This window comes from Periplaneta americana, chromosome 2 (genome assembly GCF_040183065.1).
Source record: "Periplaneta americana isolate PAMFEO1 chromosome 2, P.americana_PAMFEO1_priV1, whole genome shotgun sequence".
NCBI lineage: Eukaryota > Metazoa > Arthropoda > Insecta > Blattodea > Blattidae > Periplaneta > Periplaneta americana.
This window is the reverse complement of record NC_091118.1, coordinates 206179663-206193120: the sequence shown is the minus strand read 5'-3', so window position 1 is coordinate 206193120 and position 13458 is coordinate 206179663. Positions and strand designations below refer to the sequence as shown.

The 13458-nt window shown below is 37.2% G+C and overlaps 1 protein-coding gene across 3 annotated transcripts in view; it reads right to left on the bottom strand.

Moving 5' to 3' along the window:
- Positions 1-3674: 3674 nt before the first annotated feature.
- Positions 3675-13458, bottom strand: part of LOC138695089 (aminomethyltransferase, mitochondrial) — a 91309-nt gene continuing 81525 nt past the window's right edge. For all 3 annotated transcript variants that reach the window (XM_069819478.1, XM_069819477.1, XM_069819479.1), the window contains exons 5-6: positions 11588-11916; positions 3675-8153 (exon numbers count right to left, since the gene is read on the bottom strand). In XM_069819478.1, coding sequence (XP_069675579.1) covers positions 7718-8153; positions 11588-11916 — 765 coding nt within the window. In that variant the 3' untranslated portion in view covers positions 3675-7717. The remainder of the gene's footprint in view (positions 8154-11587; positions 11917-13458) is intronic.

Sequence of the window (13458 nt, the reverse complement as noted above, 5' to 3'; positions counted from 1 at the left end):
AAGTGCGCCGGTTTTGATATATCAAATTATGAACTTAATTTTTTTAAACTACTTTAAACTAGGACATAAACATGTTCACCTCACCTTTCCATTTCATGTGTGGAAAATGATGTCGGGCATATTACCTCCTTTACTCCGCTGGCATGCAAGGATTCCGTCCGTGAAATTCGCGAAGACTGCCTGACAAATTTTCACTTGGATTTCGCCGACAACTCGTCGAATTTCCTCTTTTAACTCGCCGATGTCTCGGGGTTTATTGACATACACCAATGATTTGAGATTATCCCATACAAAAAAAAAATCGCATGATATTAAATCACATGAATCCTAAAGGTTCAAAATCCCCTATATTCACTTTCACAAATTAAGAGATTTCGATAATAACTAGTGGCAAATACAGAGAATTTTTAACCTAACAGTGACTTTTAATGAACCTTCTGCTTTAAATTGAGTGCTATGTAAATTAGTATTCATTCTTAGCAAGCAGTTTGTGAGCTTAACTCAGTTCTGAACAAAATGGTCTTTAGAGGGCTTTGAATCTAGAGGATTCACATGACCTTAGTGGCCACTGGTGATCATTAGAGGCTAGAACCGGGATACTTCAGCAATCAATGTACGCAAGCATTGACTATAGCTTTTACACACTCGGTACTGGGCACACACTGCGGACATAAACAAAGGTAGTACAGTCTGGTTATGATTGAAAATAAAGTACATGAATACATACCTTATCATTTCTTCCAATCAAAATACATCTGGTATTTTTACATTTTTAAATCTAAACCCCATGTCTCGAATCACTTTCCGTAATGTTTCTCTCCAACCTTGGAAATTATTGCTTCTCTCACAACCTTCAATAATTTCTTCAATGTCGGAACTTCTTTCTGCACGGTATAAAATTCTTGTATCTTTCTTCTTAAAATACATAGGTTCATATCACCTACAAGAATTAAAGGTTCCCTTGGTCTGTTCTTCCCTGGTGACTCTAGCTTTTCATCTCCTGCACAGACTCCCTCTCTCCTGATTTTCTATATTAAGCGCTCTGACCTGCCTATATAAATTACATAAAAAAGTTGTATTATTAGTATTAGTTAAGTACGTAATTTTAATACGTAATCAATTGAAATAAAATAAGCCTAATCTGTGATATCAGTTGCTCTTTTCGTTGCCTGATTTATAGGAAACAGATAATGACCTGTTCGTTTCTCTTCATCGCAAAATGCTATTACGTACTTGCTTAAAAATATTTCTTTCGCCACTCCGTGCTACAGTATTCATGTTGAGTTGACAACACTGGACTGCAAGTGCAAATAAACTGTCCCGCAAGAAGGCTCAAAATTGTGAGTAGTGGGGGAGAGAAAAGGAGAGAGAGATAGGAATGCAGGGAGACAAATGAATTACCGAGGCTGAGAAGGAATTAGGGTTCAGTTCGCATGTCTTACAAGAGCACAGATCCGATGGTCCGACAATATCTACGAGAGTAACGTCACATGTCTAAGCTCCGTTGTGCATCGACCTATTGCCGCCGTGAAGGTATCCTAAGCCCGCCGTCTAGTGATCACCATTACGCGAGATAGGTGATCCGGGAATCGCTCATGCAGCAACTCAATTGTTTCGCGGGCAGAGCGACTGGTGGTAATGGATATCATATCGGGGAATTCGTCGTACTGAAGAACATCCTATGCCTAATTCTTGGGAACGGAGAAGAACAGATTTCATTGGACTAACAGTCACACTGTCACGAACCACACGTTGCGCGATAGTAAACTGCTCCATGGCTAGACACACAATGACGAAATGCGAGAAATTCAGATTGAAGCAACAATCGGAATGTTTATGGATATGTATGTATGTATGTATGTATGTATGTATGTATGTATGTATGTATGTATGTATGTATGTATGTATGTATGTATGTATTATGTATGTATGTATGTATGTATGTATGTATGTATGTATGTATGTATGTATGTATGTATGTATGTATTAACACTACAATTGAATATACACTCAGTGGCAGTGATATATAATATACAATAATTACAATTACATGAAATATAATAAAATAAACGTAAATCTATAAATAGTAGATGCAATAAACCTAGGACTATAAATAAAAACTATTCTATAATAACGCCTACGATAAGCAAAAGTAAATCTAACTTATAAGTACTTCTATTTCACCCAATATTACCAATTTAAATAATTACATATCACCTTAATTAATTACATACCAACTTAATTACATATCATCTTAATTAATTACATATCACCTTAATTTATTTACATATCAACTAAATTACATATCATCTTAATTAATTACATATCAACTTAATTAATTATGTCAACTCAATTACCAACTGAGCTACCCGGCCGCCCCATTTTGGGGGGGGGGTAAAGGAGACGTAGCTCACTCCTTTGAAGTCAGAACTCTTAACCGGTTCGGCCTCGACCCAGAAGAGTTCCACTCAAGTGCTATTTTATTTCGTGAGAACGAGTTCTCAACTGGCAACTGGAAGTTTAATCTCCCAAGTCATATACACGCATGTGCGCGCCACTGCGAGACAAGCTCACTTGTTTAGGTCTGAAGCACCGGACTCCCTCAAGTGAAATAAAACAATGTCGATAACCGACAACCAAAAAAAATACCAAGCGATTGAAAACCGGCGCGCTTTTTGAACGACCCTTTATAGAGTATCTCCGGGAGATTACTAACCTCTATAGCCAATGTTGAAAATTCTTTATTTATTCGGCTGGAAATTCACTTAATGACCAGTTCTTAACGTCAAATTAAGCAGGAGTTTTGATTCCCTGTCACGAGATGCGCAGATGTTTATTCTTTATTCTGTATATTGTGGCGCCATGTTAGAAGATTCTGGTAGCGTCTGGGAGTTGCGCACGCATCTAGCGAGAGGGAAGGCGCGGGGGAAACGGAAACTCGAGCTTCGGTAGGCACTGTAGCGCGGCACGGAACGAGGGGAAAGAAGATTATGGTGATGGTGTGGAGCAGAGAGAGCAGGGGGAACATCTAGAAGCGTATCCCTCTCGAAGGTTCGGAAAGCCACGCGAATCGAAGATTCCAGATGTTACGGTTTAGTAATAAAATCGCGAGCAGTCTTCGGAGGAGGAGGTTAGTCTTCAGTCAGCCTTCAAGTCTTGTCTCAGGCGAGCGCGACGTGTCCAGAGGACCTGAGTTCGACGTGCAGTGAACTTGGGTGAGTCCGTAACTGTGGCAGTTGTCAGGCGAGCGTGACGTGTCCAGAGGATCTGAGTTCGACGTGCAGTGAACTTGGGTGAGTCTGTGGCTGTGGCAGTATCCAGGCGCGTGCGACGTATCCGGAGGACTCGGGTTCGACGTGCAGTGAACTTGTGTGAATCCGTAACTAAGGCAGCATCCAGGCGAGTGCGGCGCGTCCGGAAGACCTGAGTTCGATGTGCAGTGAACTTGAACAGTGAGCTAGAATAACTAGCCAAGGCAAGCGAACAGTGAACTAAGAACTGGAAATTTTGTTCTGCACATAGTGCTTTGTGAACATTAATTGAAATTAGGAGTACATTGTTGTTCCTCTCAACAAAACGCGTGTATTGTCATTGTCGTGTGGAGTGCAATAACGACTATTGTATTGCTGTGTTGAGTATTGTTGTAGGGTGAATTATTAAGAATAAAAGTCACATTGTTGTTAAAAGTAGAATAAAAAGTTACAATATTTATTGTCATCAAAATTGTTATTCTTTTAGAGATCCAGTTGTTTCCAATTTTATTTACCAGTCCCAGTATTGTGTTTCTTTGCATGGATTACGAACACCAAATTCTCTCTGGTATGCCCTTTGAGTAGCTGTAGTTGAATTCGTAATCCAGTATTGCTTCACAAGGAAGAGCCGTTGATTTAATGTGTACTGCATTTTCAGTGACTAAAACAAAATGTCGAAAACAGCTGCTAACAATAAGGAATAAGAATATGTAACAGTGGCACAATGTCCAACACACTATGTACAGAGATGCATATTCTGTGGCACAATACATGAGGGTAAGCTACGTAAGGGAAACGGAGAAGGTAGAAGTTAAAATGAGAAGGATTCAATCCGGTATCGGAACTGGAATCCGGTGTGGCTTAGTGGACAAAGCGTCAGTATGTAGAGCTGAAAACCAGGGTTCGAGTCCCGGTTCCGAAGAGAATTTTTCTCCGTTCTATCCATTCTTCACCATAAATCTTGTAAGTTGTAACGGAAAAACATTTTATTAGTAATGCTTTTGGACCTAAATCTTGTAACATATAATGAAAGTGTATTTTATTGATGCGTTTTACACTTACATCCTGAAATTATTTGTGATGGAAAGCAATCTTAATGGTAAGGATTTTGGATTTAAATCTTATAAGATACGATGAAAGTAAATTTTATTGAAAAGAGGTTTGGATTATATCTTTAAAAATGTATAATGCGAGGATCTTTTATTAACAAGGTTTTGGACCTCAATCCTGTAAGTTATGGTGGAAGAGAATTTTGTTAGTAAGGTTTTCTGACCTAAATCTTGTAAGTTATGATATAAGGGAATGTTATTAATAAGGATTTGAACCTAAATGTTACAAATTATAATGGAAAGGAAATATTATTAATAAGGTTTTGGGCCTCAGTCCTGTAAGTTTTGATGGAAGAGAACTTTATTAATAAGGTTTTCATGACCTAAATATTGTAAAATATGATGTAAGGAATTTTATTTATAAGAATTTGGATCTCAATTCTATGAGATATGATGGAAAGTAATTTTATCAGTACGCCCTAAGGATTTGAGCCTAAATTGTATTATTAATAAGGTTTTGGACGTGAATTCTGTAAATTATGATGGAAGAAAACTATTAATATGGTTTTCGGACATAAATCTTAATTTATGATGCAAGGAAATTTTATTGATAAGAATTTGAACCTAAATGTTATAAAGTATAATGGAAAGGAAATTGTATTATTAAAAGGTTTTGGACCTCAGTCCTGTAAGTTTTGATGGAAAAGAACTTTGTTAATAAGGTTTTCATTACCTAAATATTGTAAAATATGTTGTAAGGAATTTTATTAATAAGAATTTGTATCTCAATTCCATAAGATATAATGGAAGGTAATTTTATGAGAACGCCCTAAGGATTTGAGCCTAAATTGTATTATTAATAATGTTTTGGACGTCAATCCTGCAAATTATGATGGAAGAGAACTATTAATATGGTTTTCGGACCTAAATATTAATTTATGATGGAAGGGAATTTTATTGATAAGAATTTGAACCTAAATGTTATAAATTATAATGGAAAGGAAATTGTATTATTAATAAGGTTTTGGGCCTCAGTCCTGTAAGTTTTGTTAATAAGGTTTTCATGACCTAAATATTGTACAATATGATGTAAGGAATTTTATTAGTAAGAATTTGGATGTCAATTCTATAAGATATGATGGAAGGTAATTTTATGAGTACGCCCTAAGGATTTGAACCTAAATTGTATTATTAATAAGGTTTTGGACGTCAATCCTGTAAATTATGATGGAAGAAAACTATTAATATGGTTTTCGGACATAAATCTTAATTTATGATGTAAGGGAATTTTATTGATAAGAATTTGAACCTAAATGTTATAATGGAAAGGAAATATTATTAATAAGGTTTTGGGTCTCAGTCCTGTAAGTTTTGTTAATAAGGTTTTCATGACCTAAATATTGTAAAATATGATGTAAGGAATTTTATTAATAAGAATTTGGATCTCGATTCTATAAGATATGATGGAAGGTAAGTTTATGAGTATGCCCTAAGGATTTGTACCTAAATTGTATTATTAATAAGGTTTTGGACGTCAATCCTGTAAATTATGATGAAAGAAAACTATTAATATGGTTTTCGGACATAAATCTTAATTTATGATGGAAGGGAATTTTATTGATAAGAATTTGAACCTAAATGTTATAAAGTATAATGGAAAGGAAATTTTATTATTAATAAGGTTTTGGGCCTCAGTCCTGTAAGTTTTGATAGAAGAGAACTTTGTTAATAAGGTTTTCATGACCTAAATATTGTAAAATATGATGTAAGGAATTTTATTAATAAGAATTTGGATCTCATTTCTATAAGATATGATGGAAGGTAATTTTATGAGTACACCCTAAGGATTTGACCTAAATTGTATTATTAATAAGGTTTTGGACGTCAATCCTGTAAATTATGATGAAAGAAAACTATTAATATGGTTTTCGGACCTAAATCTTAATTTACGATGGAACGGAATTTTATTGATAAGAATTTGAACCTAAATGTTATAAAGTATAATGGAAAGGAAATTTTATTATTAATAAGATTTTGGGCCTCAGTCCTTTAAGTTTTGATGGAAGAGAACTTTGTTAATAAGGTTTTCATGACGTAAATATTGTAATATATGATGTAAGGAATTTCATTAATAAGAATTTGGATCTCAATTCTATAAGATATGATGGAAGGTAATTTTATGAGTACGGCCTTAGGATTTGAACCAAAATTGTATTATTAATAAGGTTTTGGACGTCAATCCTGTAAATTATGATGAAAGAAAACTATTAATATGGTTTTCGAATCTAAATCTTAATTTATGATGGAAGGGAATTTTATTGATAAGAATTTGGATCTCAGTTCTATAAGGTATAATGGAAGGGAATTTTATGAGTACGCCCTAAGGACTTGAACCTGAATTGTATTATTTTGAACATCAATCCTGAGAATTATGATGGAAGAAAATTATTAATATGATTTTCGGACCTGAATCTTAATTTATGATGGAAGGGAATTTTATTGATAAGAATTTGGATCTCAGTTCTATAAGATATGACGAAAGGGAATTTTATGAGTAGGACCTAAGGATTTGAACCTAAATGTTATAAGTTATAATGGATAGAAAATTGTATTATTAATAAGGTTTTGGGCCTCAATCCTGTAAGGTCTGATGGAAGACAACTTTGTAATAAGGTTTTCATGACCTAAATGTTGTAAAATATGATGTAAGGAATTTTATTAATAAGAATTTGGATCTCAGTTCTATAAGATATTATGGAAGGGAATTTTATGAGTAGGACCTAAGGATTTGAACCGAAATGTTATAAGTTATAATGGAAAGGAAATTGTATTACTAATAAAGTTTTGATGGAAGATAACTTTGTTAATAAGGTTTTCATGATCTAAATGTTGTAAAATATGATGTAAGGAATTTTATTAATAAGAATTTGGATCTCAATTCTATAAGATATGATGGAAGGGAATTTTATGAGTAGGACATAAGGATTTGAACCTAAATTTTATAAGTTATTATGGAAAAGAAATTCTATTATTAATAAGATTTTGGACGTCAATCCTGTAAATTATGATGGAAGAAAAGTACTAATATAGTTTTCGGACCTAAATCCTAATTTATGATGAAGGGAATTTTATTGATAAGAATTCTGTACCTGTGTACATCTTGCAACGTATAATGGAACATGACTAACATTAAAATTTGATGGGCATAAAGAGTGAATGAACTGTTAAGTCTCTATCACTCCCAAAAATAAAAGATTTTGGGGGAAGAGATTTAGATAAAAATTTTAAAAATATATTCTTTCAAAATCCTTTGAAGCCACTAGGCTAGAATTTTACAAAATGATGGTGGTGGAAAATTTCAACGACGTAAAGTGACGAGTATAAGAAATGAATCTACAGTACCACAAACTACTGCACTCATTTGTTTTCTCTCACGTAATACTTGGACGGAACGAAAGGTAGTTTGCAAACCGTGGCCTCCACTCTCTTGTCCCGCACTTTGAGCAACACTTTGGTGCCGACCTTGGCCAGCTCACTTCTCACGTAACCCATGGCGATGTTGCCTCCTAGGGACGGCGACGGACAGCCGCTGGTCACGTACCCGACGATGTCTTCGTCGGTGGTGTCAGTCATGGCGTGTACCGCGGCACCGGACCTGGCCGAAGGTCCCTTGGACCGCAGTCCTACTCGTTTTCGACCAGGTCCGTTTCTCAGCTGATCTATTATCACAGACGCGCCTGGAAAGTCGGCAGTTGTTCTTCGTCGCTTAGCAACCACCCAGGAGAGTCCCGCTTCCACGGGAGTCGTAGTGTGGTCGATGTCGTTGCCGTATAAACACATTCCAGCCTCTAACCTGTGATCAGATACATAGTACGTTAGTAGAGAAAGAGGATATTGTAGCTTAGAATAAAATTGAAAACTGTTATCACAATAACAGGAAATGTAATTCCAGTTATCTTTGAATAACCAGAAGGTCAGAGTATGGTGTAACGTCAGTTCATTTGGCACTTTTGGACCACACCATTTTCAAGGCAACAACGGACATCCATTTACGGAACTGTCGAGCGTTATGTGGCCTTGCTCAACGAATTCTTTTGCCAGAACTTCTCCGACCCCACAACGTTATACACTTACGGTCTTACTAATAAAAACTCTACAGTATATACAGACGTTTAACTGTCTTATACAATAAGTAGCTCGTTTATACGTCGTGTGTAAATTCCTTACTAATAATCACTACATACGTCGTGTATAAAAGTATAACTGTTACACAGCTACGTCATAGTTTCGTCATTACTTCGTTACGAAAGGTAATAGAATAACTGAGGTTCTCTATTGTATCCGGTAGAGCGCTCTAGTGTGGCGTGTTAAGTATCGATAGTACAACTGGCTCTAATCGATTACCACACTATATTATGGTCAAAGAGTACAAGCTACAGCAGTATAATTCTAATTATTCTGTGCTCTTTGGTTTGTTCTTCTGTGGTTACAAGGCAACCATCATCATAAAATCATCATCACCATCATCATAAAATGACAGTCGATACGAACAGCTGTTAGAGGGGCGGCCATTTTTTTCTCTATATACAACGCTTAAACAAGGGGTTTCATGTATATAACTACTACTACTATAGTTACAGCCTGTTTAGACATCCATTCCTTATGCATTGTTTATTAGTAAAGTTTTCTGTCTCAAATCTACATAAGTCTCGTATAAAAACTATACATGGTTTATTAGTAAGACTGTATGTATGGTTTCAACAAAATGACGCGACATCTTGTCGTACTTTAATTTTTATTGTAATTGTAATTGTAAATTTAATGTTAATTGTAATTTTATTGTTCATATTGTAGTTGTAATCCCCTGGTAGAGGGGCAGAGAAGGCGTAATGGCCTTATCTCTACCAGGTTAAATAAATAAATACTAATAGTAATACATCTCACACAAGACAAATCTCAGCGTAAAAAGTTGGAGTAATTGGTCCAGGACGTGTCATCTCGATAAATGTTGATACGGACTGCTCTCCATACTCGCCAGATTTATCGCCATGTCACTACTTCTTATGGGAATATTTCAAACATGATGTCCGTGTGACTTGTCCTCACACCACTAAAGAGTTCAGGACTACTATCCTACAAAGTCCAGTGCTAATGCTGAGAAAGACAATGTGTTCTCTCAGGCGACGTGGAGAGATTGTTTGCAGAATAATGGAGTTCATCCCACTTACATTGTCTTTAAAAAGTACTTATCACATACCATACTTTTCTACATCCATCCATCCATCCATCCATCCATCCATCCATCCATCCATCCATCCATGCATGCATCAGACAACTAATTCATTTATTACTAAGACAAATGAAGACAAACACATAACACTATACCTTTTGATACATATTGTAAGAAAAAAATTTGACACCTCCATTGCTTTACTATACTGCGTATTTTTATGTATACAAGGAGAATACAGGAAGCACAAGAGAATACAAGGAGAACAAGGGGAAGACTACGAAAATAAGGGGAAGACTAGGAAAATAAGAGGAAAAAAGAAGGCCAAGAAGAACATAAGGAGGTGAAGGGTAATACAATAGGAACAAGGGAAACAGTCTTACAAGGAGAGCAAGGGAAAGATAAGGAGAACAAGTGGAAGACAAGGAGAACAAGGGGAATACAAGGAGAACAAAGTGATTACAAGGACAACAAATGGGAAAGGAGAACAAAGAAAACATATGCAGAACAAGGAGAATATAAGGAGAACAAGAAAAATATAAGGGAAATGAGAGAAAGAAAAGGAGGACAAGGGAAAAAATGAGAAGAAGAGAGATACAAGAGCATCAAGGGGAATAGAAGGAGAACAAAGGAAAAGAATAATACGAAAACAAGAGTAATACAAGTGCAGCTAAGGGAAGAGAAAGAAAACACGGGGAGTATATGAACCAAGGGAAGATAACGCGAATAAGGGAAAGACAATGGAAACAAGGGAAACACGCTGAGAAGAAAGGAGAAAAATACATCGGATACAAGTGGAACAAAAGGAGACCAAAGGGAACAAAGATAATAAGAGGAAGGAAGGAGAAGAGGAAGACAAAGAGAACTAGGGGACGATAAGTAATATACGAGGAGATAAGAAGAAGACAACGAAAAGAAGGGAAACAGACGTAGAAGAAGAAGGCAAGGAGAGTAAACGGGACTATTAGGGAAGGAGAACAATGGAAATACAAGGAGAACAAGGGGAATACAAGGAGAACAAGGGGAATACAAGGAGAACAAGGGGATACAAGCATAGCAAGAGGAAGGAAGGAGAGTAAAGGGGAATATTAGGGAAAGAGAACAAGGGGAATACAAGGAGAACAAGGCGAATACAAGGAGAACAAGGGGAATACAAGTATAGCAAGAGGAAGGAAGGAGAGTGAAGGGGAATATTAGGGAAAGAGAACAAGGGGAATACAAGGAGAACAAGGGGAATACAAGGAGAACAAGGGGATACAAGCATAGCAAGAGGAAGGAAGGAGAGTAAAGGGGAATATTAGGGAAAGAGAACAAGGGGAATACAAGGAGAACAAGGGGAATACAAGGATAACAAGGGGAAGGCAAGGAGAGTAAAGGGGAATATTAGGGAAAGAGAGCAAGGGGAATACAAGGAGAACAAGGGGAATACAAGGAGAAGAAGTGGAAGATAGGGAGAAGAAGGGAAAGACAATGAGAACAAGGGGAATACAAGGGGAACAAGGGAAATAGAAGGAGAACAAGGGGAATACAAGTAAAGCAAGAGGAAGGCAAGGAGAGTAAAGGGGAATATCAGGGAAAGAGAACAAGGGGAATACAAGGAGAACAAGGGTAATACAAGGAGAAGAAATGGAAGGCAGAGAGAAGAATGGAAAGACAATGAGAATAGTGGGAGTACAAGAAGAACAATGAAAATACTAGAGATGAAGTGAAAGATAGGGAGAAGAAGGGAAAGACAATGAGAACAAGGGGAATACGAGAAGAAAGAGGGAGAGACAAGGGAGATGTGGAGAATACAAGGAGAAAGAGGTGACACAAGGAGAAGAAAGGAAAGGGATGGAGAAGAGGGCAAGACAAGGCGTCGAAGGGAAAGACAAGGAGAAGGAAGGGAGGACAAGGTGAAGGAGAAGAAAGAAAAACAAGGAGAACAAGGTCAATTCTCAAGTTTCATCATCCTAATGTCTGGTAAGGACAAGGACATAGTTCTACGTCAAAAGAACAGCACCAGGTATTTCCAAGTAACTAGACTGCATTTTCTGGCACACGAAAGCGGCAGCTACCTGAGCGAGTCCCTGGCGCCCAGCCCCGCCGTCTTGACGGGCGCTGCGTCGGAGGCGAGCAGCGCCTCGGCCACGTGCACGGCCTGGTCCGCGGGCAGCGAGATCTCCACGCCGTCCTCGCCCGTGTAGCCGCAGCGCGTCACCCGGCAGCGGGGCACACCCGCCACGGTGGCCAGCGTGCTCTCCATGAAGTAGAGGTGCGCCAGGTCCACGTCCGTGAGCGGCTGCAGTACGCGCTGGAACGCCGGGCCCTGCAGCGCCAGCAGCGCCTGCTCGTCGGGGTCCACGAAGCGCAGCTCCACGTCCTTGCCTCGCGAGCGCCAGGCAGCCTGCAACCAGCAATGCTCGTGCTACAGAAACCCATGTCTATCTCCAGAACTACAGCCCCTATGAAGAACTTCTTTAAACAAAAAATGTACAGCTTCAAGAGATCTACACACACTAGTTCTCAAATTTGACGCACTCCTTGCCGTTTTGGACGAATAGGAAGAAATGGCATATGTATCACTTTGACAAATTTTACTGGAATACATTTTTTCCTTTTTTTCTTTTTTGTTGTTGTACGAAGCATTCATTCATGGTTTTCTGCCCAAGAACGGGTATTTCACTGCAAACCTAGCATTCTGCATCCTTTCGTATCTATCATCTTTAAGGTTGCCAACCGTCCAGTCCAAAAAATGGACTTTTTATCCAGGCAACATTTTGATCCTGCCCTGGAAGTCGAAATGTCCAGGAATTGAGCGTTCGTGTTGCCTGGATTAGCTGCATATTCAGTTGGATGATATGATTTATTTATTTATTTATTTATTTATTTATTTATTTATTTATTTATTTATTTATTTATTTATTTATTTATTTATTTATTTATTTATTTATTTATTTATTTATTTATTTATTTATTTATTTATTTATTCTGGTGTAGTTAAGGCCATCAGGCCTTCTCTTCCACAACACCAGGAATACAAATACAATAATAGAAATAAACAGAAAAAATACACTATATACAAAGTAAAGCTACTCAAGAAATACAAAGAGAAAAAAACACTATGAACAGAGTAAAGCCACACAAAAATATACACAGGTTGCAGTCACACAAACTTTAAATGAGTGATTAAGTATCATAATTAATTGTATCCTAACTAATTAACTAACATAAACAGGAAGCTTGCAATTTTAAACTAGATTAAAAAAGAAAAAGAAGAAAAAAAAACACAAATCAATACTTCTAGCAATTCCTAAAAAAACTTATTATACTTCATAAAAAACATTAACTAAGACAAAATTTTCCAATTTAATTTTGAATTGTGATACAGTCCGGCAGTCCCTGACGTCATTAGGTAACGAATTCCAGAGGCGAGGTATTTCTACAGTATAGGAAGATGAGTATAAAGACGTTCTATGATGAGGAATAGAAAGAAGTGCTTGATGTCGGTTTCGAAGAGTTGTAAGAAATTGAAAGAGCGGTAACAGATAATTCGGAATAGAAGTATGCATGATTCTAAATAGAAGAGACAGTGAATGTATTGTTTTTCCTTCCTTCAGACGCACCCATGAAAGTAACTGGAGGGATGTCCTCTGTATATTACGAAGTGTGTATGAATATAATGCTTCTGATAAACAGTCTGTGGATATGCTGTGAATTACTGAAATCTGTAACATTTTTAACGCCAATTTCAGTATCTAATTCCTTCTGTGAGACAATCTTCAGTTTACTTGGTCACATCTAGACATATAACTGGAACAAATTCTCTGAAAAATTTCAAGGAAAAATTGTTCCGGGGCCGGCGGGTATCGATCCCCGGACCCTTCGCTTAGCGCACGAATGCTCTACCGACTCAGCTACTCCAGGAACTATACACGACATTGTCACA